The following is a 26574-nucleotide window of genomic DNA, read 5'->3' on the forward strand; positions in this document are numbered from 1 at the left end:
ATATTGACCTGCAGACCAACAGGATATTGACCTATAGACCGACAGGATATTGACCGGTAGACTGACAGGATATTGACCTATAGACCCACAGGATATTGACCTATACACCCACAGGATATTGACCTACAGGCCGACAGGATATTGACCTATAGACCCACAGGATATTGACCTATAGTTGGATAGGATATTGACCTGTAAACCCACAGGATATTGACCTATAGACCGACAGGATATTGACCTGTACACCCACAGGATATTGACCTGTACACCGACAAGATATTGACCTATAGACCAACAGGATATTGACCTGTACACCCAAAGGATGTTGACCTATAGACTGACAGGATATTGATCTATAGACCGACAGGATATTGACCTGTAGACCGACATGATATTGACCTATACACCCACAGGATATTGATCTATAGACCGACAGGATATTGACCTATAGACCCACAGGAAATTGACCCATACACCCGCAGGATATTGACCTACAGACCCGCAGGATATTGACCTATAGACCCACAGACTATCGACAGTACACCCAGAGGTCTACCACGGATGGATGTGTGTGAAGATTCATGGGCTGATCTGTGTAGGGTATTTACAGGTATGCTGTGATTCATGGACAGATGTGTGCATAGTTTGCAGACAGATGTGTGGTGGGATTCACAGACAGATGTGTGCATGGTTTATGGATAGCTATGTGAATAGTTCATAGACAGACCAATGTGTACTGGTGTTTACAGACAGATGTGTACTGGTGTTTACAGACAGATGTGTGCTGGGGGTTACAGACAGATGTGTGCTGGGGTTTATGTACAGATGTGTACTGGGGTTTACAGACCAATGTGTACTGGGGTTTACAGACAGATGTGTACTGGTGTTTACAGACAGATGTGTGCTGGGGTTTACAGACAGATGTGTGCTGGGGTTTATGGACAGATGTGTACTGGGGTTTATGGACAGATGTGTACTGGGGTTTACAGACAGATGTGTGCTGGGGTTTATGTACAGATGTGTACTGGGGTTTATGGGCAGATGTGTACTGGGGTTTACAGAGAGATGTGTGCTGGGGTTTACAGACAGATGTGTACTGGTGTTTACAGACAGATGTGTACTGGGGTTTATGGACAGATGTGTACTGGGGTTTACAGACCAATGTGTACTGGGGTTTACAGACAGATGTGTACTGGTGTTTACAGACAGATGTGTACTGGGGTTTACAGACAGATGTGTACTGGGGTTTATGTACAGATGTGTACTGGTGTTTACAGAGAGATGTGTACTGGGGTTTACAGACTGATGTGTACTGGGGTTTACAGACAGATGTGTGCTGGGGTTTACAGACCAATGTGTACTGGGGTTTATGTACAGATGTGTACTGGGGTTTACAGAGAGATGTGTGCTGGGGTTTACAGACCAATGTGTACTGGGGTTTATGGATAGATGTGTACTGGGGTTTACAGAGAGATGTGTACTGGGGTTTACGGACAGATGTGTACTGGGGTTTATGGACAGATGTGTACTGGGGTTTACAGACAGATGTGTGCTGGGGTTTATGTACAGATGTGTACTGGGGTTTATGGGCAGATGTGTGCTGGGGTTTACAGACAGATGTGTGCTGGGTTTATGTACAGATGTGTACTGGGGTTTACAGAGAGATGTGTGCTGGGGTTTACGGAGAGATGTGTACTGGGGTTTACAGACAGATGTGTACTGGTGTTTACAGACAGATGTGTTCTGGGGTTTACAGACAGATGTGTACTGGGGTTTATGTACAGATGTGTACTGGTGTTTACAGACAGATGTGTACTGGGGTTTACAGACAGATGTGTACTGGGGTTTATGTACAGATGTGTACTGGTGTTTACAGACAGATGTGTGCTGGGGTTTACAGACAGATGTGTACTGGGGTTTATGTACAGATGTGTACTGGGGTTTACAGACAGATGTGTACTGGGGTTTACGGACAGATGTGTACTGGTGTTTACAGACAGATGTGTACTGGGGTTTACAGACAGATGTGTACTGGGGTTTATGTACAGATGTGTACTGGTGTTTACAGACAGATGTGTGCTGGGGTTTACAGACAGATGTGTACTGGGGTTTACAGACAGATGTGTACTGGTGTTTACAGACAGATGTGTGCTGGGGTTTACAGACAGATGTGTGCTGGGGTTTATGTACAGATGTGTACTGGGGTTTACAGAGAGATGTGTGCTGGGGTTTACAGACCAATGTGTACTAGGGTTTATGGACAGATGTGTACTGGGGTTTACAGAGAGATGTGTACTGGGGTTTACAGAGAGATGTGTACTGGGGCTTATGGACAGATGTGTGCTGGGGTTTACAGACAGATGTGTGCTGGGTTTATGTACAGATGTGTACTGGGGTTTACAGAGAGATGTGTGCTGGGGTTTACGGAGAGATGTGTACTGGGGTTTACAGACAGATGTGTACTGGTGTTTACAGACAGATGTGTGCTGGGGTTTACAGACAGATGTGTACTGGGGTTTACAGACAGATGTGTGCTGGGGTTTACAGACAGATGTGTGCTGGGGTTTATGTACAGATGTGTACTGGGGTTTACAGAGAGATGTGTGCTGGGGTTTACAGACCAATGTGTACTAGGGTTTACAGACAGATGTGTGCTGGGGTTTATGTACAGATATGTACTGGGGTTTACAGAGAGATGTGTGCTGGGGTTTACGGAGAGATGTGTACTGGGGTTTACAGACAGATGTGTGCTGGGGTTTACAGACAGATGTGTACTGGGGTTTACAGACAGATGTGTACTGGTGTTTACAGACAGATGTGTGCTGGGGTTTACAGACAGATGCGTAGTGGGTTTTTACAGACAGATGCGTGCTGGGTTTACGGACAGATCAGTAATGGTTTTTTTCCTGGTGATCTCCTCACTCTCCCGACCAGACAGCTGTTTAATGTCTGGCTCCTTGGGTATTGGGCAGGCCTTTAACATGCAGACACAACAGACTGTGGGGCAGGGATCCGGAGCCAAGGGATTGGTTACGTGTGAGGACTGGATCAGCATACAACCCTGATGCAGGGGCCTTGGCCTGAAACATCAACATCCTCCTGCCTCCTCAGACACTTTTCAGTCTTTTCCAGTCTTTTTATAATTTTTGCTTTAAGATGTGACAGATGATACCAAGGAAGATCGATTGCTGGAGCAACATTGCCAAAGCTGCCTGCTCGCCCAACAATTCACAGAGCGAGAGGAAGATGCAGACAAATCTGGAGGTGCTTTAAACGTTCGCCATGAAAGGATGGAATTCCGGAGGTGCAGTACTGCAGACAGATATCACTTTATGTTTCACATGTTCATCCAAATATTGAAACTTGTGGTGCAAAGTCTCATTTGCATAAACTACCAACACAGTCCATCTAAGAGATAGGGAGGCTTCATAAACTGCCCAGTTTGACAGCTGAGGTATTCCTGACCACTATTTTGAGCCTTTGAACAGACGAGGGCTGGGCAAAGACTTGCTCAGTAAGTGTTCCAGGGGAGTGTTGATAAGAGGGACATAGGATGCATTGGTTGGCAGTGGAGATAGAAAACCCAGATCTCACCTCACTATACTCTCAGTCCCATGTCCACTCGCAACAACCGTCTTGCCTTTACTGTCGGTAAAACCAAGGAGTTGATTGCAGATTTCAGGAAGGGGAAGTTGAGGAAACACGCACCTCGTCCTCACTGAGGGATCAGCAGTGGAAGGCGTGAGGAGTTTCAAGTCCCTGGGTGTCAACATCGCTGAAGATCGATCCTGTGCCCAACCATGAAGAAGGCATACCATTGGGAGATTGAGGAGATTTGGTATGTCTTGAAAGACTCTAGCAAATGTCTATAGTTGTACCGTGGGGAGCATTCTAACTGGTTGCATCACTGTCTGGTGTTGAGAGACACAGGAACTGAATAAGCCACAGAAAGTTGTAAACTCAGTCAGCTCCATCATGGGCACTGGACTCACCAGCATCGAGGACATCTTCAAAAGGCCATGCCTCAAACAGGCATCGTTAAGGACCCTCATCACCCAGGACATGCTACCATCAGGGCAGATCAAATCATTACACAGGGCACGGAGCCAGAACAAGGTAAAACAATTACAATGCAGAATCAAGTGTAAAACACAAAAGATTCTGCAGGTGTGGAAATCCAGAGCAACACACACAAGATGGTGGAGGAACTGAGCAGGTCAGGCAGTGTCTATGGGAATGAATAAACCCTTCAGACCCTTCATCAGGTGTAAAGCTGGAGGGGTGCGGTGTCGGTGGAGGATGAAGTGCAGGGTTATAACGAGATGGGCAGTGAAGCCAAGAGTCCATCTTATCGCGCAAGAAGACTCTGATAGTAGTGGAATAGAAGCTGTCCTTGGGCCTGGTGAAGTATCCATGCCTTGCCAGAGTGGTTAGGAAGTGTCTAGACAGGATGATGCCCTCTGGTTAGTGTGTCTGCAGTGGCTCAAATAGTCTGTCTCCATCTCAAATCAATCCATGTAACTCCCAAATGCTTCTCAGTAAGGTCTTGGTGTGTGTTCGGCTGATTTACCTTGCTGGGGTAATTCACCTATCTGTGTGTAAAAGATTGAATGGAGATAGAAGAATCTGCAGACGCCAGAATGTAGAGCAGGAAACAAAGTCCAATAACAAAGCCAGGTAACGATTGAACCTGGCACCTTCCTGTTCTAAGTGGTTTGGTGTTTACGTTGTGATGCTCAGGGAAAGTCTCTTCTAATCAGAATCAGCAAGATTAGCAGAAAGATCAGTGAAGTTGCTGGAGGAACTCAGCGGGTTGAGCGGCATCTGTGGTGGGGGGATTATCGATGTTTTGGGTTCAGGAGGGTCCCAACCTGAAGCATTGACAATCCCGCGACCCCCCCCCCCAACAGATGCTGAGTTCCTCCAGCAGATGGTTTGCTGTTTGGAGCCGAGAGGGTGCGGACCATGAATGCAACAGGGCCGTGCTGGGTCTAGAGGGAATAAGCAAACGTCTTCAGCCGGGGGAGGGTAAAAAAGTGCACTGTTCCACACCTGGAATGCCGCCCTGTGCCATGCCAGGTAGTTTCATCGAGTTGCCTGCATAGACTGGACTCTAACCCCGGTTCGCAGCCAGATCAGCTGCAGCTACACGCCCCAGGCTGGCAGCCAATGTTTCTGGTACACAGTGTTATAACCAGCCAGGCCTGACAGATGTACAACCCTGCTTATCAGGATTTGCAAAAACTGCAAACCCAGGAACCTTCACCAGCACTTCTGAGGTGTAAATGGTTAAACCTGCTGCTTCCGTGCCAGTGATTGTTTAACAACTCTCTGATCAGTTCACTAAGCTTTTTAAACAGCGACTGGAGCTAAAAATGTATGAGCCTCCATATCTCATGTTGTTTTTCTCTAATTAGCCAGTGCGTTTCCATGACAGTAACTTCTCCCCGCTCTCCCACGCCCAGCTGGTCCAAAATGCCCACTCCCGACCCAACCAGTTCTGTCCTTCCCAGTGACACGGATAGTTCCACCCTTACCAGGAAGTTGAGATCATTCTCAGGATGACTCGCTCTGTAAACAAAGATACAGGAAGAGAATAGTTTACCTTTCATCCTCTCCCTCTGCAGAACCAGTTCCGAGCTTGTGAACTCCAAGGGAGTCTGTCCAGGACATGAAAATAGGCCACCAGAGCCCTCCAACCTAGCCTTGTGTTCAGTATGACCACGGTTGACGAAGGGTCACATTGCATGGTTCTTCTTCAGAAACGTTGGCTGTTTATTCCGCTTCATAGATGCTGCCTACCCTGCTGAGTATCTCCAGCATTTTGTGTGTGTTACTCTGGATTTCCAACATCTGCAGATTTTCTTTTGTTTGTGATCTGCAGAATCTCTTGTGACATATTTAAGTTTGTTCATTGCCACTGTGTCTCTGCCCAGTGGTACTATGGGAATACCGGCAGGTTGGGAGCCGTGGTTTAAGGAAGAGGCTTAGTACTGTCTTCTCAAAGTCAATTAGGGAGCGGTCAGTAAATACTGATTTGCCTGAATCAGAATCAGGTTTAATATCGCCAGCATACGTAGCAAAATTTGATAATTTAATGGCAGCAGTACAATGCAGTACATGATAAATATGGAAAAAATGAATTATACTAAGTATATGTATATATAGTAGTAAAGAGTTAAATTAAAAATAGTCATGTAAAAACAGAAATATTAAAAAGTAATGAGGTAGTGTTCCTGGGTTCAATGTCCATTGAGAAATCGGATGGCAGAATCAGGCTTATCATCGCTATCAAATGCCATGATCTTTGTTGTTTCATGGCAGCAGTACAGCGCAATGTATAAACAATACCATAAATTACAACAGTAAAGAAAGAGATTGATAAATAATACATAAATAAATAAATACATGAATGTACTAGCAGTGTGAAAAGGGAAGGAAGAGATACCAAGGTAGTGCTCATGGTTTCATTGTCGGATGGTGGAGGGGAAGAAGCCGTTCCTGAAACATGGAGTCTGTGTCTTCGGGCTCTTGCACCTCCTCCCTGATGGAGTAATGAGAAGAAGACATGTTCTGGACAATGGGAACATGAATGAATACAAAAGGTTTTCATTCCATTCCCTGTTAGCTGCTTCCACACCTTTGAGCACAGAACTCCAGAGCTGAGAACCGGCTGTGCTCGGTTTCCCTCCAGTTGGTTTAAACCTGTGACCTCTGTATACTGCATGTCTCTACTTGTAGATTATCTTGAAGAGATGAGTAGTGGGTTGGAGATTTCAGACTGGTAACCAGTGCTGCAGGAAATGCTGCTGGGTCTACAAGTGTACTGCTGTACATTCCTTCTTGACCTGGAATGAAGCTCGGAGGGTGGTGGGCGTGTGGAACGACCTGCCAGTTGGAGTGGTGGATAAGGGTTTGATTGCAACATTTGGATAGGTACACGGTGGTTAGGGGTATGGGTATGGAGGGGATATGGTCCAGCTGCAGGTAGATAGGGCTAGGCAGATCAAGATAAGCACAAGCTAGATGGGCTGAAAGGCCTGTTTCTGTACTAGGTGTTTTGTAACTGAATGACTCTATGTAGGTGGCATGATTAATCAATTTCAACAGCACGTGCAGGCCCTTCAGCCCACAATGTTGTGCCAACATTTTAACCTACTCTAAGATCAATCTAATCATCCATGTGCCTATCTAAGAGTTTCTTACATGCCCCTAATGTATCTGCCTTTACCACCACCACTGGCAGGGGTTCCATGCCCCCACCACTCCCTGTGTAAATGAACTTGACTCTGACAACCGCCCTCATATTTGCCTTTAGCCATTTCTACCCGGGACAAAGTCTCTGCCTGTCCACTTGATCTGGGTCTTTTTGTCATCTTGAACATCTCTATCAAGTCGCATCTCATCCTTCTTCACTCCGAAGAGAAAAGCCCTAGCTAACTCAACCTATCCTCATAAGACATGCCCTCTAGTCCAGCAACATCTCGGTAAATCTCCTTTTGCACACTCTCTCAAGATCCACATCCTTCCTATAATGAGGGGATCAGAACTGAACACAATATTCCAAGTGTGGTCTAACCAGGGTTTTATGGAGCTGCAACATTACCTCACGGCTCTTGAACCCAATCCTCTGACTAATGAAGGCCAACACACCATGTGTCTTCTTAACCACTCTATCAATACCAATGTAGTGGTCCAGCGGACCGTGGCGATGGTTGTACCAGACTGCTACTGAGATTTCTCCTGACAATTCATATATCCTCAGTGTTACTGATTTATTTATTTTGTGATTGTACAATTGGTCTTGTTTGCATATTGATCGTTTGTCGGTCTTTGTGAGTAGTTTTTCATTGATTCTGTTGTATCTCTTTGGTCTACTGTGCATGCCCACAAGACAATGAACCAATGGTGACATGTATGCGCATTGATAGTACACTTGCTTTGAGCTATGATAGTTTTAGGAAGAGACAAACTATGCTGATGTTCATAGTGATCGTTCTGCAAATTTAATCTGTTTCCTTTGTTTAGTCCAAAGATCCTAGATCCGTGCTTATAGCTTGAAATGACTGGTCATTGTTTATATATATATCTGATTATTTACTTATTTAGAGATGCAGAGATACAGAATAGAACAGGCCCTTCCAGTCCAACAAGCTACTCCACCCAGAAAACCAGGCAGCCTCTATGGAAAAGAGTACCGTTGATATTTTGGGCCGAGACCCTTCATCAGGACTGGAGGGAAAAAGATGAGGAGTCAGAGTGATTCCTCGACCTTTTTTTCTCCAGTCCTGCTGAATGGTCTCAGGCCGAGAAGTCGACTGTACTCTCTTCTACAGATGCTGCCTGGCCTGCTGAGTTCCTTCAGCATTTTGTGCGTGTTGCTTGGCTTTCCAGTGCCTGCAGATTTTCTCTTGTTTGTGATCTGCTGAGCAATCCACCTGTTTGGCCCTAGCCTAATCACAGGACAATTTACAATGACCAATTAACCTACTAAGCCGGAGCACCAGGCTGAGGAACATAAGAACTCCTCACAGATGGCATCGGAATTGAACTGTAGACTCCTACGCCCTAGTCTGGCATAGCGTCGCACTACCCCGATGCCCCAATTAACCCTAGTCGTTGATGGAGTTAATTTTAATACTGCAATGCAAATTGAATGTTATCAGTGTAAGATCTTATAAGTGGATTCCATTCTGTGCTGTGTTATTTGTGAATGTATCCCATTATCTCGGTTTGCTCTTTCAGGTATCCCAGAACTTAGACCAATAACCCCGTCACCCAGATATGTGTCCAGTAGTTCCCCCATGTTCCACTGTCCCTCCTCGACAGTCCAGCCATCTGTTGGAATCACAAGTAACCTCTTCATGGACGACAGAGAGAAGAGCAACACAGTGCCAATGCAGAGGTTCCTGTTCCACACAGGTACGTCGCAAAGGTAATTGGTAAATTGTTTTATTATTGTCAGAGGCTGGAAATCCAGGGCAACACAGACAAAAAGCTGGAGGAACTCAGCAGGTCAGGCAGCATCCACAGAAAGGGATAAACAGTTGACGTTTCAGTCCGAGGCCCTTCATCAGTCTGAGGACTGGAAAGGAAGGGGGAAGAAGCCGGAATAAGAGAGTAGGGGAAGTGGGGAGGAGTACAAGCTGGCAGGTGATAGGTGAGACCAGGTGAGGGGGAAGGTGGGAGGTGATAGGTGAGACCAGGTGAGGGGAAGGTGGGAGATGATAGGTGAGACCAGGTGAGGGGAAGGTGGGAGGTGATAGGTGAGGGGAAGGTGATAGGTGAGACCAGGGAAGGGGAAGGTGGGAGGTGATAGGTGAGACCAGGTGAGGGGGAAGGTGGGAGGTGATAGATGAGACCAGGTGAGGGGAAGGTAGGAGGTGATAGGTGAGACCAGGTGAGAGGAAGGTGGGAGGTGATAGGTGAGACCAGGTGAGGGGAAGGTGGGAGGTGATAGGTGAGACCAGGTGAGGGGAAGGTGGGAGGTGATGGGTGAGACCAGATGTGGGGAAGGTGGGAGGTGATGGGTGAGACCAGGTGAGGGGAAGGTGGGAGGTGATAGGTGAGACCAGGTGAGGGGGAAGGTGGGAGGTGATAGGTGAGGCCAGGTGAGGGGGAAGGTGGGGAATGATGTGAGAAGCTGAAAAGGGGAAGGGCAGAAGAAGAAAGAATGTGATAGGAGAAGAGAGTGGATCATGGGAGAAAAGGAATCATGGGAGAAGGGACACCACGGTTGTTGATAGGCAGGTGAGGAGAAAGGAAGAGATGAGAGGGGAGCCAGAACGAGGAATGGAAAAAAGAGAGGCGGGGAGGAGGAGCCATTACGAGAATTTAGAGAAATAGATGTTCATGCCATCAGGTTGGAGGCTGCATCTTACCCAAAACATCAACTGTTGATTCCCCTCCATAGATGCTTTCTGACCTACTGAGTTCCTCCAGCATTTTGGGTGTATCCAATGCTAGTTACCTGTGATACTGTTGTAAACGTGACAATAAACTTGACCCCAACTCTGACTTTGGTAAGGGAGAAAAGTGCAGGTGCTCAGGAAAGGTTTAAACCCCCCTTTCAAATAAACAATATACACTCTGTGGCCACTTTATTAGGTACATCTGTACATCTGCTCGTTAATGCAAATATCTAATCAGCCAATCATGTGGCAGCAACTCAATGCATAAAAACATACAGACATGGTCAAGAGGTTCAGTTGTTGTTCAGACCAAGCATCAGAATGGAGAAGAAATGTGATCCAAATGGCTTTGTGAAATGGCTGTTGGTGCCAGATGGGGTGGTTTGAGTATCTCAGAAACTGATGATCACCTGGGATTTCACACACAACAGTGTCTAGACTTTACAGAGAATGGTATGAAAAAAAATCCAGTGAGCAGCAGGTCTGTGGGTAAAAATGTCTTGTTAATGAGAGAGGTCAGTGGAGAATGGCCAGACTGGCTCAAGCTGACAGGAAGGTGACAGTAACTCAAATACCACGCATTGCAACAGTGGTGTGCAGAAGAGCATCCCTGAATTCACAACACATGGAACCTTGAAGTGGATGGGCTACCATGAACATATAATATATATCAGTTATATTAGTTAAAACGTCAGTTATAATTGATACCTGTACCCAGCTATACGTTTATATCGAACAGTAGTAGTCAACCCTATGGCCATTACGATTACAATGTCCTGCTGCCGCCAGTTTCTCTAGGTAACCCAAATGGATACACCTCCTGTGCTCCTTGTTGTGGGTTTCAACCGTGTGATCTGTCTGGCAGATATACGCTGCTCTGCATTCACAGGGAATCCCGTAACCGCCAGGTCACCTTTGAACTGCATGACCTGTGATTTGAGCTACCTAGCACAGGAGGTGTATCCGTCCGGGCTTCCCGGTGAAATCGGCAGCAGCAGAGCATTGCATTCACAGTGCAATCCCTAGGATTGACTTTGACAGCACAAGACTACTGTGCCACACCAGTGGCTTTTGGGACTACCTAATAAAGAAAGACATTGAAATAAAACTAGAGGATAAGTATTTTAACAAAGTGAAGGCCTCACTCTAAGTAAAAACTGGAATTCGATTGTAAACAAGGTGGGAGAGTGGAAACCTGATTGGATGAGGACTAACCAATCAGGAGGGGCAGATGAGGGGGGTATGATTACCACCGGACTTGATGTGCCCAGGCATCATCCCTGAGGAAGATGGCAGAGTTTGTCATCGAAACCTCGGTTATAATCGATACCTGTACCCGGCTAGAAGCCCGAGAAGAGTTTATTTGTCATATACACAGGAAAAGCGGGAGATAATTTTTATAGATCCATATTTGTGCGGAAAGGCTGCTAATATGAAGGCTGTGACTGGCCACCTCACTTTCCGTAGTGGAGTGGAGACAGGGACCTGAGTCCTGCCTGGTGTTGTGATGTGGATTCATGGCCTGTTTGATCATGACCCGTCTGTAAGGTTTACTGCAGTGCCCAGGCAGTCTCCGGCCTCTGTCACCTGAAGTGTGGATCAGGAGGGTTTGAGAGCTCTGAGACCACTTCAGATTCAAGATTGAACGTTCAAGCTTTTTGTCACGTGTTACATTGAACTCCTTGTTTACTTTAACAACCGAAACTCCCGAGCGAGTGCCACAATGCTCGGCAGAGCAACACAGAACACAACAAGCGACAAAACAACAGCAGCAAAACAAGCCCCTTTCCTCCCTCCCACACACACTCACGGTCCTTTAACCCCAAGACAGGCCTGCAGTCTCGGACTCACAGACGTTTGGTTTCGAACTCCCCAGAGGACTCGCAGAGATTCACAGACTTGGCTCTGGTCAATAGGCCTCAACTTCCAGACTTCCAATTTGCCCACTGGGCCTCGGTTCTTGATGTCAATCCCAGAACTTGCAGAACACTGAACGGTAGGCCTTGATCTCCAGACTTGTGATTCGCCCATTGGGCCTCGGTCCTCATTTTGACCCCAGGACATGCAGATCACCAAATATTAGGCCTCGAACTCTGGACTTGACGATGATGGGACCCCAAACATTAGGCCTCGAAATTTGGTCTCACCAATTTGCGAACCAAAGGCATCATTGGACCTCGTTCCTCCTGCCCTCATGGAACTCTGATTCCAGAAGCTGCCAACAACTCATTGACCAGGATGCAAGGGCCTCATCCACTCTCAGCCGGTTCGGTATCCGACATCGGACACAGATGTCCCACGTCTGCATTGATGGTCTTTGACTGGGACTCCTGCCTGGCCTCTAATTCCCCCATATCCCTGTTCCTAAACCCTAACCCCAAACTCACATCTCTGCCCCTAAAACCATCCCTACAAGCCTAAAAAAGCAATTAAAAAACTGGTAAATCTAAGCTGCGACGCAACGGCAGTCACAGCTTGGCGCCATCTTGGAGTGAAAGATGCGAATTCTCAGTCATTCCCCTTCTCCTGGCAGACTGCAGAGTGCCTCGAATCGTGAATGCCATGGTGAGCCGGGCCCCGCTGAGCGCTGGGTTTTCACTGGCCCAGGGCTCCCCCAGTAAGGAGAACGGTGCCAACCCCAACAGGAGCCACCACTGGGAAGAGCCACTAAACCTCTCGAGCAGATCAGAAGGGATGAGGAATCCTGGGATGGGTCCATTACTTCCAGCACCTCAAGGAACCGCTGATGGGAAAATTGCAGGTGAGGGCTTCACAAGCGGGGGTGGGGGGGGGTGGTCGCGGTGACTTAAAGTTGGCAGAGTTGGCCAGGTGACCAACGGGTTTCAGTCAAAAGAGACACTAGGAAGGTGCATGCTGGACCTTGGAGCAACAGATGATCTGCTGGTCTAATTAAGGGTGTCAAAGATTACGGCGAGAAGCCAGCAGAGTAGGGTTGAGAGGGGGTAATAAATCAGTCATGTGGAGCAGGCTCAATGGGCTGAATGGCTTAATTCTGTCCCTGTGTCCTATGGTGTGATAAGGGGCCTGTATCTCCAAAAATTTTTTGTTAAGAGTTACATGAATGGATTGTGAGTTTAGGATTTACTTCTGCTTTGCTGGAGGAACTCAGCAGGTCAAACAGTCGTCTTCCACCCGAAGCGTTGACAGTTCCTTCCCTCCCACGGATGCTGCTTGACCCGCTGAATTCCTCCGGTAGATTAAAGTCATCAAGCACGACAGAACAGAGGCCCTTTGGTGAATCTAATCCATGCTGGTCTGATCTTCTGCCTAGTCCAATCGACCTGCATACACTGCAGCCCTCCATATCCCTCCCGCCCATGTACCTGTCCAAACGTTAAAATCGACCCTGCAGCCACCACTTCTGCTGGCAGCCCATTCCACAACCTCACCACCCTCTCAGCGAAGAAAATCCCCCTCAGGTTCCCCTCAAATATTTCACCTTTCACCCTTAACTCAAGACCTCTCGTTGTAGTCTCACCCAACGTGAGAGGACAAAGCCCGCCTGTTGCTTCTGCGAACGTTGCTTACACAGTTGAACAAGAGAGTTTGGCATTCCATTAAAGATCACCCATTAAGAGGGGGAAGCTCTCAGGTTCAGCTTTCTTATCTCATATTAATCAGGCTGTTGCACGAAGCTGCCAGTTAAACTTGGATTTTTCTCAGTACGGCCAAAGCCACTGCCTCAGGAAGGTCCTCTCGAGTAACCAGATATGTTCCTTGTTCAGCTTGCCAGTTCAGTAACGGGCAGCATGGCATCCATTCCCTGGACAATACCTCAACTCTGTGACCAAAGACCAGGGTTTGTGGCACATAAACGAACAGACTCGTCCATCTGGTGCTGAAAGGGAGCGACACCATCACAGATCCTGTCCATACCAAGTCCCTGAGATTCACTCAGCAACACGCACAAAATGCTGAGGACTAGGCAGCTCAGTCAGCATCTATGGAGACGGATAAACAGTCGACATTTTGGGCTGAGGAACTTCTTCAGGACTGGAAAGGAGGGGGCAAAAACCAGAAGAACAAGGGGGGAGAGGGGGAGGAGCATAAGCTGGGAGGGTAAGTGCCGGGAGGGAGATCAGTACACATGAGTAAGTGTGAGGAGGGATCAGTGAGGAGGGGTAAGTGTGAGGAGGGGATCAGTGCACATGGGTAAGTGTGAGGGGGGATCAGTGGGGAGGGTAAGTGTGAATAAGGGGATCAGTGGGGAGGCATAAGTGTGAATAAGGTGATCAGTGGGGAGGAGAAAGTGTGAGGAGCTGATCAGTGAAGAGGGGTAAGTGTGAGGAGTGGAATCAGTGGGGAGAGGTAAGTGTGAGGGGGATCAGTGGGGAGGGGTAAGTGTGAGAAGGGGATCAGTGAAGAGGGGTAAGTGAGGAGGGATCAGTGGGGAGGGATAAGTGTGAGGAGGGATCTGTGGGGAGGGATAAGTGTGAGGAGGGTTCAGTGGGGAGGGGTAAGCATGAGGAAGGATCAGTGGGGAGGGGTAAATGTGAATAAGGGGATCAGTGGGGAGGGGTAAGTGTGAGGGAGGACCAGTGTGGAGAGGTAAGTGCGAGGAGGAGATCAGTGGGGAGGGTAAGTGTGAGGAGGGGATGAGTGGGGAGGGGTAAATATGAGGAGGGGATGAGTGGGGAGGGGTAAGTGTGAGGAGGGGAATCACTGAGGAGGGGTAAGTGTGAGGAGGGGATGAGTGGGGAGGGGTAAGTGTGAGGAGGGGAATCAATGGGGAGGGGTAAGTGTGAGGAGGGGATCACTGGGGAGGGGTAAGTGTGAGGAGGGATCAGTGAGGACGGTAAGTGTGAGGAGGGGATGAGTGGGGAGGGGTAAGTGTGAGAAGGGGATCAGTGCACATGGGTAAGTGTGAGGAGGGGATGAGTGGGGAGGGGTAAGTGTGAGGTAGGGGATGAGTGGGGAGGGGTAAGTCTGAGGAGGGGATGAGTGGGGAGGGGTAAGTGTGAGGAGGGGATGAGTGGAGAGGGGTAAGTGTGAGGAGGGGATCAGTGCACATGGGTAAGTGTGAGGGGGATCAGTAGGGAGGGTAAGTGTGAATAAGGGGATCAGTGGGGAGGCATAAGTGTGAATAAGGTGATCAGTGGGGAGGGGTAAGTGTGAGGAGTGGAATCAGTGGGGGGTAAGTGTGAGGGGGATCTGTGGTGTGGGGTATGTGTGAACAGGGATCAGTGGGGAGGGATAAGTGTGCGAGGGGGATCAGTGGGGATAGGTAAGTGTGAGGAGGGGATCAGTGGGGAGGGGTAAGTGTGAGAAGGGGATCAGTGAAGAGGGGTAAGTGTGAGGAGGGATCAGTGGGGAGGGATAAATGTGAGGAGGGATCAGTGGGGAGTGGTAAGTGTGAGAAGGGGATCAGTGAGGAGGGATAAGTGTGAGCAGGGAATAGTGGGGAGGGGTAAGTGTGAGCAGGGAATAGTGGGGAGGGGTAAGTGTGAGGAGGGTTCAGTGGGGAGGGGTAAGCATGAGGAGGGATCAGTGGGGAGGGGTAAATGTGAGGAGGTGTAAGTGTGAGGGTTCCATGGGGAGGGATAAGTGTGAGGAGGGGATCAGTGAAGAGGGGTAAGTGTGAGGAGTGGAATCAGTGGGGAGGGGTAAGTGTGAGGAGGGGATCAGTGAAGAGGGGTAAGTGTGAGGAGTGGAATCAGTGGGGAGGGGTAAGTGTGGGGGATCTGTGGTGTGGAGTAAGTGTGAACAGGGATCAGTGGGGAGGGATAAGTGTGCGAGGGGGATCAGTGGGGAAAGGTAAGTGTTAGCAGGGTTCAGTGGGGAGGGGTAAGCGTGAGGAGGGATCAGTGGGGAGGGGTAAATGTGAATAAGGGGATCAGTGAGGAGGGGTAAGTGTGAATAAGGGGATCAGTGGGGAGGGGTAAGTGTGAGGAGGGGATCGGTGCAGGGGGGATAAGTGTGGATAAGGGGATCAGTGAAGAGGGGGATCAGTGAGGAGGGGTAAGTGTGAGGAGGAGATCAGTGGGGAGGGGTAAGTGTGAGGAGGGGATGAGTGGGGAGGGGTAAGTGTGAGGGAGGATCAGTGGGGAGGGGTAAGTGCGAATAAGGGGATCAGTGAGGAGGGGTAAGTGTGAGGAGGATCAATGGAGAGGGGTAATTGTGAACAGGGATCAGTGGGGAGGGGTAAGTGTGAGGAGGGGATCAGTGCAGAGGCGATGAGTGTGGTGGGGTAAGTGTGAGGAGGGGGATCAGTGGGGAGGGGTAAATGTGAGGAGGGGGATCAGGGAGGAGGGGTAGGTGTGAAGAGCGGATCAGTGTGGAGGGGTAAGTGTGAGGAGAGTTCAGTGGGGAGGAGTAACTGTGAGAGGGGATCAGTGAGGAGGGGTAAATGTGAGGATGAGAATCAGTGAGGAGGGGTAAGTGTGAGGAGGGATCAGTGGGGAGGGGTAAGTGTGAGGAGGGGATGAGTGGGGAGGTGTAAGTGTGAGGGGGATCAATGGGGAGGGGTAAGTGTGAGGATGAGAATCAGTGAGGAGGAGTAAGTGTGAGGAGGGATTAGTGGGGAGGTAAGTGTGAGGAGGGGTTGAGTGGGTAGGTGTAAGTGTGAGGGGGATCAATGGGGAGGGGTAAGTGTGAGGATGAGAATCAGTGAGGAGGGTTATGTGTGAGGAGGGATTAGTGGGGAGGGGTAAGTGCGAGGAGGGTATCAGTGGGGAGGGGTAACTGGGGGGGAACAGTGGGGAGGGGTAAGTGTGAATAAGGGGATCAGTGGGGAGGGGTAAGTGTGAGGAGGGGATGAGTATGGGGTGATAAGTGTGAGGGAGGATCTGTGAGGAGGGGATCAGTGGGGAGGGATAAGTGTAAGGAGGGGATCGGTGGGGAGGGGTAAGTGTGAGGAGGGATCAGTGGGGAGGGGTAAGTGTGAGGAGGGATCAGTGGGGAGGGGTAAGTGTCAGGAGGGGGATCTGTGATGAGAGGTAAGTGTGAGAGGGATCACTGGGGAACGGTAAGTGTGAGGGGGGATCAGTGGGGAGGGGTAAGTGTGAGGAGGGATCAGTGGGGAGGGGTAAGTGTGAGGAGGGATCAGTGGGGAGGGGTAAGTGTGAGAGGGGATCAGTGGGGAGGGGTAAGTGTGAGAGGGGATCAGTGGGGAGGGGTAAGTGTGAGGAGGGATCAGTGGGGAGGGGTAAGTGTGAGAGGGGATCAGTGGGGAGGGGTAAGTGTGAGAGGGGATCAGTGAGGAGGGGTAAGTGTGAGGGGGGATCAGTGGGGAGGGGTAAGTGTCAGGAGGGGGATCTGTGATGAGAGGTAAGTGTGAGAGGGATCACTGGGGAACGGTAAGTGTGAGGGGGGATCAGTGGGGAGGGGTAAGTGTGAGGAGGGATCAGTGGGGAGGGGTAAGTGTGAGGAGGGATCAGTGGGGAGGGGTAAGTGTGAGAGGGGATCAGTGGGGAGGGGTAAGTGTGAGAGGGGATCAGTGGGGAGGGGTAAGTGTGAGGGGGGATCAGTGGGGAGGGGTAAGTGTCAGGAGGGGGTGTGGGGGGATGGGGGATCTGTGATGAGAGGTAAGTGTGAGAGGGATCACTGGGGAACGGTAAGTGTGAGGGGGGATCAGTGGGGAGGGGTAAGTGTGAGGAGGGATCAGTGGGGAGGGGTAAGTGTGAGGAGGGATCAGTGGGGAGGGGTAAGTGTGAGAGGGGATCAGTGGGGAGGGGTAAGTGTGAGAGGGGATCAGTGAGGAGGGGTAAGTGTGAGGGGGGATCAGTGGGGAGGGGTAAGTGTCAGGAGGGGGATCTGTGATGAGAGGTAAGTGTGAGAGGGATCACTGGGGAACGGTAAGTGTGAGGGGGGATCAGTGGGGAGGGGTAAGTGTGAGGAGGGATCAGTGGGGAGGGGTAAGTGTGAGGAGGGATCAGTGGGGAGGGGTAAGTGTGAGAGGGGATCAGTGGGGAGGGGTAAGTGTGAGAGGGGATCAGTGGGGAGGGGTAGTGGAGGGGGATCAGTGGGGAGTGTGAGGGGGGATCAGTGGGGAGGGGTAAGTGTGAGAGGGGATCAGTGAGGAGGGGTAAGTGTGAGGGGGGATCAGTGGGGAGGGGTAAGTGTCAGGAGGGGGATCTGTGATGAGAGGTAAGTGTGAGAGGGATCACTGGGGAACGGTAAGTGTGAGGGGGGATCAGTGGGGAGGGGTAAGTGTGAGGAGGGATCAGTGGGGAGGGGTAAGTGTGAGGAGGGATCAGTGGGGAGGGGTAAGTGTGAGAGGGGATCAGTGGGGAGGGGTAAGTGTGAGAGGGGATCAGTGAGGAGGGGTAAGTGTGAGGGGGGATCAGTGGGGAGGGGTAAGTGTCAGGAGGGGGATCTGTGATGAGAGGTAAGTGTGAGAGGGATCACTGGGGAACGGTAAGTGTGAGGGGGGATCAGTGGGGAGGGGTAAGTGTGAGGAGGGATCAGTGGGGAGGGGTAAGTGTGAGGAGGGATCAGTGGGGAGGGGTAAGTGTGAGAGGGGATCAGTGGGGAGGGGTAAGTGTGAGAGGGGATCAGTGAGGAGGGGTAAGTGTGAGGGGGGATCAGTGGGGAGGGATGAGTGGAGAAGGGTTCAGTTTCCTTGTTTCCTCATTATTTGAAGAATCCCGGGTGATATGTCCTAACCTCTCACCTACTGGTTTCTTCCAGCCTCATTAATTACAGCCATTCAATTGCTTCCTCATCATGTTATTGTGAGTGCCTCTGTATTATGTAAAAACCTGTTGTCACACTTCCTGTAGTGATCCCACACTGACGGGAATCCTGAGGTCATGGACTGTAGTATACAGTATAGAGCATGATTGTTGTTCCAGTGTTAAAGCAGAATTTAGCTGCAGCTGTTGGAAATTTTGTGTGTTTCTCAAACTATCCACCATTTCCTGTGTATCCGCAGCTCTTTCCCTCGTCCCCCCCCCACCCCTTTTTTGCTTTCCTCTATTCTCGTGGCCCTCTCATCCCTTCTTTCCCCTTCCCTACCCTCGTGCCCTGCCATCATCTCTCTCTAGTTCCTCTCCTTTCCATAGTCCACTCTCCTCTCCTTTCAGATTCCTTCTTCTCCAGTCCTTAACCTTTTCTGCTCATTTATCTCCTTCCCCTTCTCCCTTTTCCCTTTCCCCATTCACCCCTTCCTCTCCTCCCCATCAACTCCCCCTGATGCCCCTCCTCCTTCCCTTTCTCCCATGGTCAACTCTCCTCTCCCATCACATTCTTTCTTCTTCAGCCCTTTACCCTTTTCCACCAATCACCTCCCAGCTTCTCATTTCATGGCCCTTCCCCAATCCACCCACCTTCCCCCTCATCTGGTCTCACCTACGACCTGCCAGTCCGTACTCCTTCCCCTCTCCTCCCACCTCCTTATTCTGGCTTCTTCCCCCTTCTTTTCCAGTCCTGATGAAGGGTCTCAGCCCCAAATGCCAACTGTTTATTCATTTCCTTTGATGCCACCTGACCTACTGAGTTCCTCCAGCATTTTGTGTGTGTTACTCTAGATTTCAGTATCTCTTGTATCTATAATTTCCTTGTCTTTCTTCTCCCAGTTCCTCCCTGTGACTTACACATTTAAATTTATGTTTCCTGTCGTTTTCTCTTATGTAATGAGAACACATAATTCTCCCGTGCCAGCAGCACAGAAATGAACTGACACGCTCTGAATTTGAGGCAAGTTAGTGATGATAACCAACTCCACTGACCCCAGACCTCTCCTTGCTAAATGCCTGAGGCTGAAACAGATCGTTCAGGACCTTGGCGTCATATTTAACCCTAAGATGATCTTCTGAGTACACAATTGTTCTCCAAATTTTGTGTATCTGCCTCATACTTTTTGTGTAATTCAATGTCAAATCTGTTTCCAACAATCCTTCAGAATGCCCTGAGATATCTTTCTGCATTAAGGTGCTATACAAATGCATAGACAGCTTCTTAAACTGCAATGTTTCAAAGCATTGAGGAGCAGGTGATAGTCCTGACATCCATCCAGCCAATTGGCCGCCCCAGCCATACTGAACTATCTCAGTCTGACCATGGAGAATCCTCTCTGTCTCACTATGTGCATGTTGTAATGTTCACATGTGAATCCTCAGCGGTGCACACTTGCGCGTGCACGTGTGGGTATGTGTGTGTGTGTGTGTGTGTAAGAATACAGAAGAGTTAATAAAAAAGCCCCTGAATTTCAAAAGATCTCCTGTTTTTAATTGCCCATCACAATGAGCTGGAATAACAATGAGATTTGAGGGAAGAGGGAGCCGCTAGGAAGGAATGCCTAGAGCTGGGGCCAATTCTTAATGAAAATAATTCTTATGCAGACTGTAGGCTGCTCTGGGATTATGTCTACCAGCTTCTCTCCGACAGTCGATACCAAACCTACATCAGGTGGGAAGATAAGGAATCAAAGGTTTTCCGTGTGGTCGACCCCAATGGTCTGGCAAGTCTTTGGGGGAATCACAAGGTGAGTGGGCTAAAGATTTTGGTGGACTGTCACATTTCAAAAAAATCAGATCTTCCTTAATAGAGAGGCTTTTAACCTCATTTCAATTTAAAATTACATTTTTTATTTATTAAACCTCAGTTTTGAAACCTTTCAACTAAGATTTCAAAACAATATACAGGTCTTCTGGTGCAGCTAGTCCATGCTGATCACAGTGCACACGCAGGTAGTCCCAATCTCCTGTGTTTGGACCACACTCCTTTAACTGCTGCCCCTCCACGTATCAAATGCCTCTAAATCAGGGGTAGGCAACCTTAAGCACAAATGATTTTCTAGCATGTGTTATTCATTAAATTGAGGCCAAACATAACTAGCTGTATTTAAATGGATAATTCCCATATTTCAAGTTTTTCATGGCATTTATCTGGCCCACCGTCCGCTCATTAATATGTAATCCGGCCCACAGAGGCAAAAAGGTTGCCGACCCCTGCTCGAAATGATACAATGGCACCTGCCTCAACCATTTCCTCTGGCACAATGTTTCATATACCCACCAACCTCTGGGTGAAAAAGTTGCCTTTTAAACCTTTCCCCTCTCACCCTAACCCCATATCCCTAGTTTTGGACTCCCATACGCTGAGGAGCTGTTGCTGTCCACCTTATCTGTGCCTTTTAAACAATTCTGTAAGGTCACCCCTCATTCTCCTGGGATCCATGGAATAAAGGCCCAGCCTGATCAACCTCCCTCTGCAACTCAGACCCTCTACTCCTGGCAGCATCTCCGTAAACCTTCCTACACTCTTTCTAGTTTAACCACATCTTTGCTATATCAGGGTGCCCAAAGCTGTACACAGTACCCCAAGTGCAGCCTCACCAACGACTTATACGACTACAGTATAAGACCATAAAACATAGGAACAGAAAGTAGGCCATTCAGCCTGTCAAGTCTATTCTGCCATTCCACTTTGGCTGATTTCTCATCGCGCTCAACCCCATTCTCCTGTCATGTCCCCATAGCCTTCGATACCCTGACTAGTCAAGAAGGTATCAACCTCCACTTTAAATGCCCCCAATGACTTGGCCTCCACAGCCGCCTGTGATAATGAATTCCACAGATTCACCACCCTCTGGCTAACGAAATTCCTGCTCATCTCTGTTCTGCATGGACATCCTTAAATTCTGAGGCTGTGCCCTCTGGTCCTAGACAACTCACAGGAAACATCCTCTCCACATCTACTGTATTTCAGTATTCGATAGATTTCAATGAGATTCCCCCCCCCCCTTTATTCTTCTAAAGTGAAGTGAGTACAGGCCCAGAGCCATCAAATGCTCCTCACATGTTAACCCTATCGTGTCCGGACCTCTCTTGTGAACCTCCTATGGGCCCTCTCCAATGGCAGCACACCCTTTCTTCGATATGGGGCAGCATCACCTCACAGCTCTTATGCTCAGTACCCTGACTGATGGCTAGCGTGATGAATGCCTTTCTCACCACTCCATCTACCTGTGACACTGCTATCAGTAGGCTGTGCACTTGTTCTCCTATATGTCCCTCTGTTCCAATACACTCCCTAGTGCCCTACCATTCACAGTCTATGCTGGTTTGCCTTTGCAAAATGCATTGCCTCACACTTACCTCCATTGAAATCCATTTGCCACTCCTTGGCCCACTTTCCTAACTGACCAAGATCCCTCTGTAATCTACGGAAACCTTCTGCACTATCAACAACCCCTCCTAATTTTGTGTAATTCCCAAGTTTACTGATCAAACCGTGTACATTCATATTCAAATTATTGATTATAAATATGAACTACACGGCCCCCAGTGGCACACCACAAGCCATCGGCCTCCATTCCAGAAACAACCCTGCTTCTTACCTCTCAGCCAATTTTGAATCTTCTCTCTGGATTCCATAGAACCATAGAACCACAGGACATTACAGCACAGAAACAGGCCTTTTGGCCCTTCCTGGCTGTGCCAAACCATTCTTCTGCCTAGTCTCACTGACCTGCACCTGGACCATATCTCTCCATACACCTCCCATCCATGTACCTGTCCAAATTTTTCTTAAATGTTAAAAGTGAACCCGCATTTACCACTTCATCTAGCAGCTCGTTCCACACTCCCACCACTCTCTGTGTGAAGAAGCCCCCACTAATATTCCCTTTAAAGTTTTCCCCCTTCACCCTTAACCCATGTCCTCTGGTTTTTTACTCCCTTAGCCTCAGTGGAAAAAGCCTGCTTGCATTCACTCTATCTATACCTATCATAATTTTATATACCTCTATCAAATCTCCCCTCATTCTTCTACGCTCCAGGGAATGAAGTCCTAACCTATTCAATCTCTCTGTGTAACTCAGTTTCTCAAGTCCCGGCAACATCCTTGTAAACCTTCTCTGCACTCTTTCAACCTTACTAATATCCTTCCTGTAATTTAGTCACCAAAACTGCACACAATACTGCAAATTCGGCCTCACCAATGCCTTATACCAGGGGTCCCCAACCTTTTTTTGCACCACAGACCAGTTTAATATTGACAATATTCTTGCGGACCGGCTGACCGGGGTCGTGGGGGGGGGGGTGGGGGTGTGGTGAGGGGTGTTCAAGTAGGGTTAAACTCACCTCAACATGTCTTTCCAAATAAGGGACAAAAGTAGCAGTCAAATCCCGGGACACTTTACCCCAGGAAGGACTACCATGACCAAGAAGCCTTGCGTAGGCACCTGTGTGTGCGTGCGTGACTTGCGCATATGACGATCCCACAAATCGGTTTTGCCTTCATCTTCCCAACTACACTGTACATACATTATTTCTACGTTATATAGGTTGTGTATTTATCATATCATTCCTGCTTTTACTATATGTTAGAGTTATTTATTTTCGGTTTTATTTGTTAGTTGGTATGATTTGTTTGGTTATTTTTTGGGTCTGGGAATGCTCAAAAATTTTTCCCATATAAATTAATGGTAATTGCTTCTTCGCTTCACGCCATTTCGGCACGAAAGGTTTCATAGGAATGCTCTACCTTAGCGGGGGAAATACGGGACAAACCAATTTAGCTCAATATACGGGATGTCCCGGCAAATACGGGACAGTTGGCAACCCTTTGTTCAAGTTCAACAGTGTGTGACAGGGAATGAGGAAAGGTGCAGCTGACTCATATCGTTTCCTTGCGGCCCATTGGTTGGGGACCGCTGCCTTATACAACCTCACCATAACATTCCAACTCTTATACTCAATACTTTGATTAATAAAGGCCAATGTACCAAAAGCTCTCCTTACGACCCTATCTACCTGTGATGCCACTTTTAGGGAATTTTGTATCTGTATTCCCAGATCCCTCTGTTCTACTGCACTCCTCAGTGCCTTACCATTTACCCTGTATGTTCTACCTTGGTTTGTCCTTCCAACATGCAATACCTCACACTTGTCTGTATTAAACTCCATCTGCCATTTTTCAGCCCATTTTTCCAGCTAGTCCAAATCCCTCTGCAGGCTCTGAAAATCTTCCTCACTGTCTACTACACCTCCAATCTTTGTATCATCAGCAAATTTGCTGATCCAATTTACCACATTATCATCCAGATCATTGATATAGATGACAACTAACAATGGACCCAGCACTGATCCCTGTGGCACACCACTAGTCACAGGCCTCCACTCGGAGAAGCAATCCTCCACTACCACTCTCTGGCTTCTTCCATTGAGCCAATGTCTAATCCAATTTACCACCTCTCCATGTATACCTAGCGACTGAATCTTCCTAACTAACCTCCCATGCGGGACCTTGTCAAAGGCCTTACTGAAGTCCATGTAGACAATATCCACTGCCTTCCCTTCATCCACTTTCCTGGTAACCTCCTCAAAAAAACTCCAGTAGATTGGTCAAACATGACCTACCACGCACAAAGCTGTGTTGACTCTTCCTAATAAGTCCCTGTCTATCCAAATACTTGTAGATCCTATCTCTTAGTACTCCTTCCAATAAATTACGTACTACCAACGTCAAATTTACTGGCCTATAATTTCCGGGATTACTTTTAGAGCCTTTTTTAAACAACGGAACAACATGAGCTATCCTCCACAACACAAAATAATGTGTTTTCCCCTATTCCTTCTTTACTTTTCCCGCCTATCACCTCCCTGCTTCCCCTCCCCCACCCCTTTGTCTTTCAAATTACTGGTTTTTCAACTGGACCTACCAGCCTTCTCCTTCCCACCCTCCCCCACCTTCTTTATAGGGCCTCTGCCCCTTCCCTCTTCAGTCCTGATGAAGGGTTCCGGCCCGAAACGTCGACTCATCATTTCTACGGATGCTGCCCGACCTGCTGAGTTCCTCCAGCATGTTGTGAGATAAGCTATCCTCCAATCCTCTGGCACTTCATTTTAAATATATCTGTCAGGGCCCCTGCAATTTCAACACTAGTCTCCTTCAAGGTCCGAGGGAATACCCTATCAGGTCCTGGGGATTTATCTACCCTGATTTGCCTTAAAATAGCAAGCACCTCTTCCTCTTCAATCTGTATAGGTTCCATGACCTCACTACTTGATTGCCTTATTTCCATAGACTTCATGCCAGTTTCCTTAGTAAATACAGATGCAAAAAACCCATTTAAGATCTCCCACATTTCTTTTGGTTCCATACATAGCCGACCACTCTGATCTTCAAGAGGACCAGTTTTATCCCTTACTAACCTTTTGCTCTTAATATACCTGTAGAAGCTCTTTGGATTATCCTTTACCTTGACTGCCAAAGCAACCTTATGTCTTTTTTTAGCCCTCCTGATTTCTTTCTTAAGTTTTTTTTTTGCACTTTTTATACTTCTCAAGCACCTTATTTGCTCCCTGTTTCCTATACATGTCATACATCTCTCTCTTTTTCTTTATCAGAGTTCCAATATCCTTTGAGAACCAAGGTTCCTTATTCTTATTCACTTTGCCTTTAATCCTGACAGGAACATACAAACTCTACACTCTCAAAATTTCTCCTTTGAAGGCCTCCCACTTACCAATCACATCCTTGCCAGAGAACAACCTGTCCCAATCCACGCTTTTTAGATCCTTTCTCATTTCTTCAAATTTGGCCTTTTTCCAGTTTAGAACCTCAACTGGAGGACCAGATCTATCTTTATCCATGATCAAGTTGAAACTAATGGTGTTATGATCACTGGAACCAAAGTGTTCCCCTACACACACTTCCGTCACCTGTCCTAACTCGTTTCCTAATAGGAGATCTAATATTGCATCTTCTCTAGTTGGTACCTCTATATATTGATTTAGAAAACTTTCCTGAACATATTTTACAAACTCTAACCTGTCTAGACCTTTAACAGTATGGGAGTCCCAATCAATATGTGGAAAATTAAAATCCCCTACTATCACAACTTTATGTTTCCTGCAGTTGTCTGCCATCTCTCTGCAGATTTGCTCCTCCAATTCTCGCTGATTATTGTGTGGTCTATAATACAACCCCATTAATGTGGTCATACCTTTCCTGTTTCTCAGCTCCACCCATATGGCCTCGGTAGACAAGCCCTCTAATCTGGCCTGCCCGAGCACTGACTAGCAATGCCACCACCCCCCCACCCTTCATTCCTCTGCCTCTATCACGTCTGAAACATCGGAACCCTGGAACATTAAGCTGCCAGTCCTGCCCCTCCTGTAGCCAAGTTTCACTAATGGCTATAATGTTGTAATTCCATGTGTCAATCCACGCCCTCAGCTCATCAGCCTTCCCCACAATACTCCTTGCATTGAAATAGACACACCTCAGGAGATTATTACCACCACTCACAACCCTTCTGTTTGTGACCTTGTGTGAACTTTTAACATCATTTATATTCACCCACGCTCCACTATCTGCTCTGGCACTCTGGTTCCCATCCCCCTGCAAACCTAGTTTAAACCCTCCCCAGTAGCACTAACAAACCTCCCTGCAAAGATATTGGTCCCCTTGTAGTTCAGATGTAACCTGTCTCTCTTGTACAGGTCCCACCTGCCCCAGAAGAGGTCCCAATGATCCTGAAATCTGAAACTCTGCCCCCTACACCAGTTCCCCAGCCATGTGTTCATCCGCCAGAGCATCCTATTCTTACCCTCACTGGCACGTGGCACAGGTAGCAATCCTGAGATTACCACCCTCGAGGTCCTGCTTTTTAACTTCATATCAAACTCTCTATACTCACTCTTCAGGACCTCCTCACTCTTTCTTTGGTACCGATGTGTACCATGACATCCGG

At 48.1% G+C, this 26574-nt stretch overlaps 1 protein-coding gene across 3 annotated transcripts in view; it reads left to right on the top strand.

Moving 5' to 3' along the window:
* LOC134344229 (transcription factor ETV7-like) overlaps positions 1–26574 on the top strand; it is an 83191-nt gene that overhangs the window by 51575 nt on the left and 5042 nt on the right. For all 3 annotated transcript variants that reach the window (XM_063043680.1, XM_063043677.1, XM_063043679.1), the window contains 3 exons: positions 8746–8922; positions 12445–12672; positions 20213–20355. In XM_063043680.1, the coding sequence (XP_062899750.1) occupies positions 8746–8922; positions 12445–12672; positions 20213–20355 (548 nt within the window). The remainder of the gene's footprint in view (positions 1–8745; positions 8923–12444; positions 12673–20212; positions 20356–26574) is intronic.

The sequence above is a fragment of the Mobula hypostoma genome, chromosome 3, assembly GCF_963921235.1.
Source record: "Mobula hypostoma chromosome 3, sMobHyp1.1, whole genome shotgun sequence".
NCBI lineage: Eukaryota > Metazoa > Chordata > Chondrichthyes > Myliobatiformes > Myliobatidae > Mobula > Mobula hypostoma.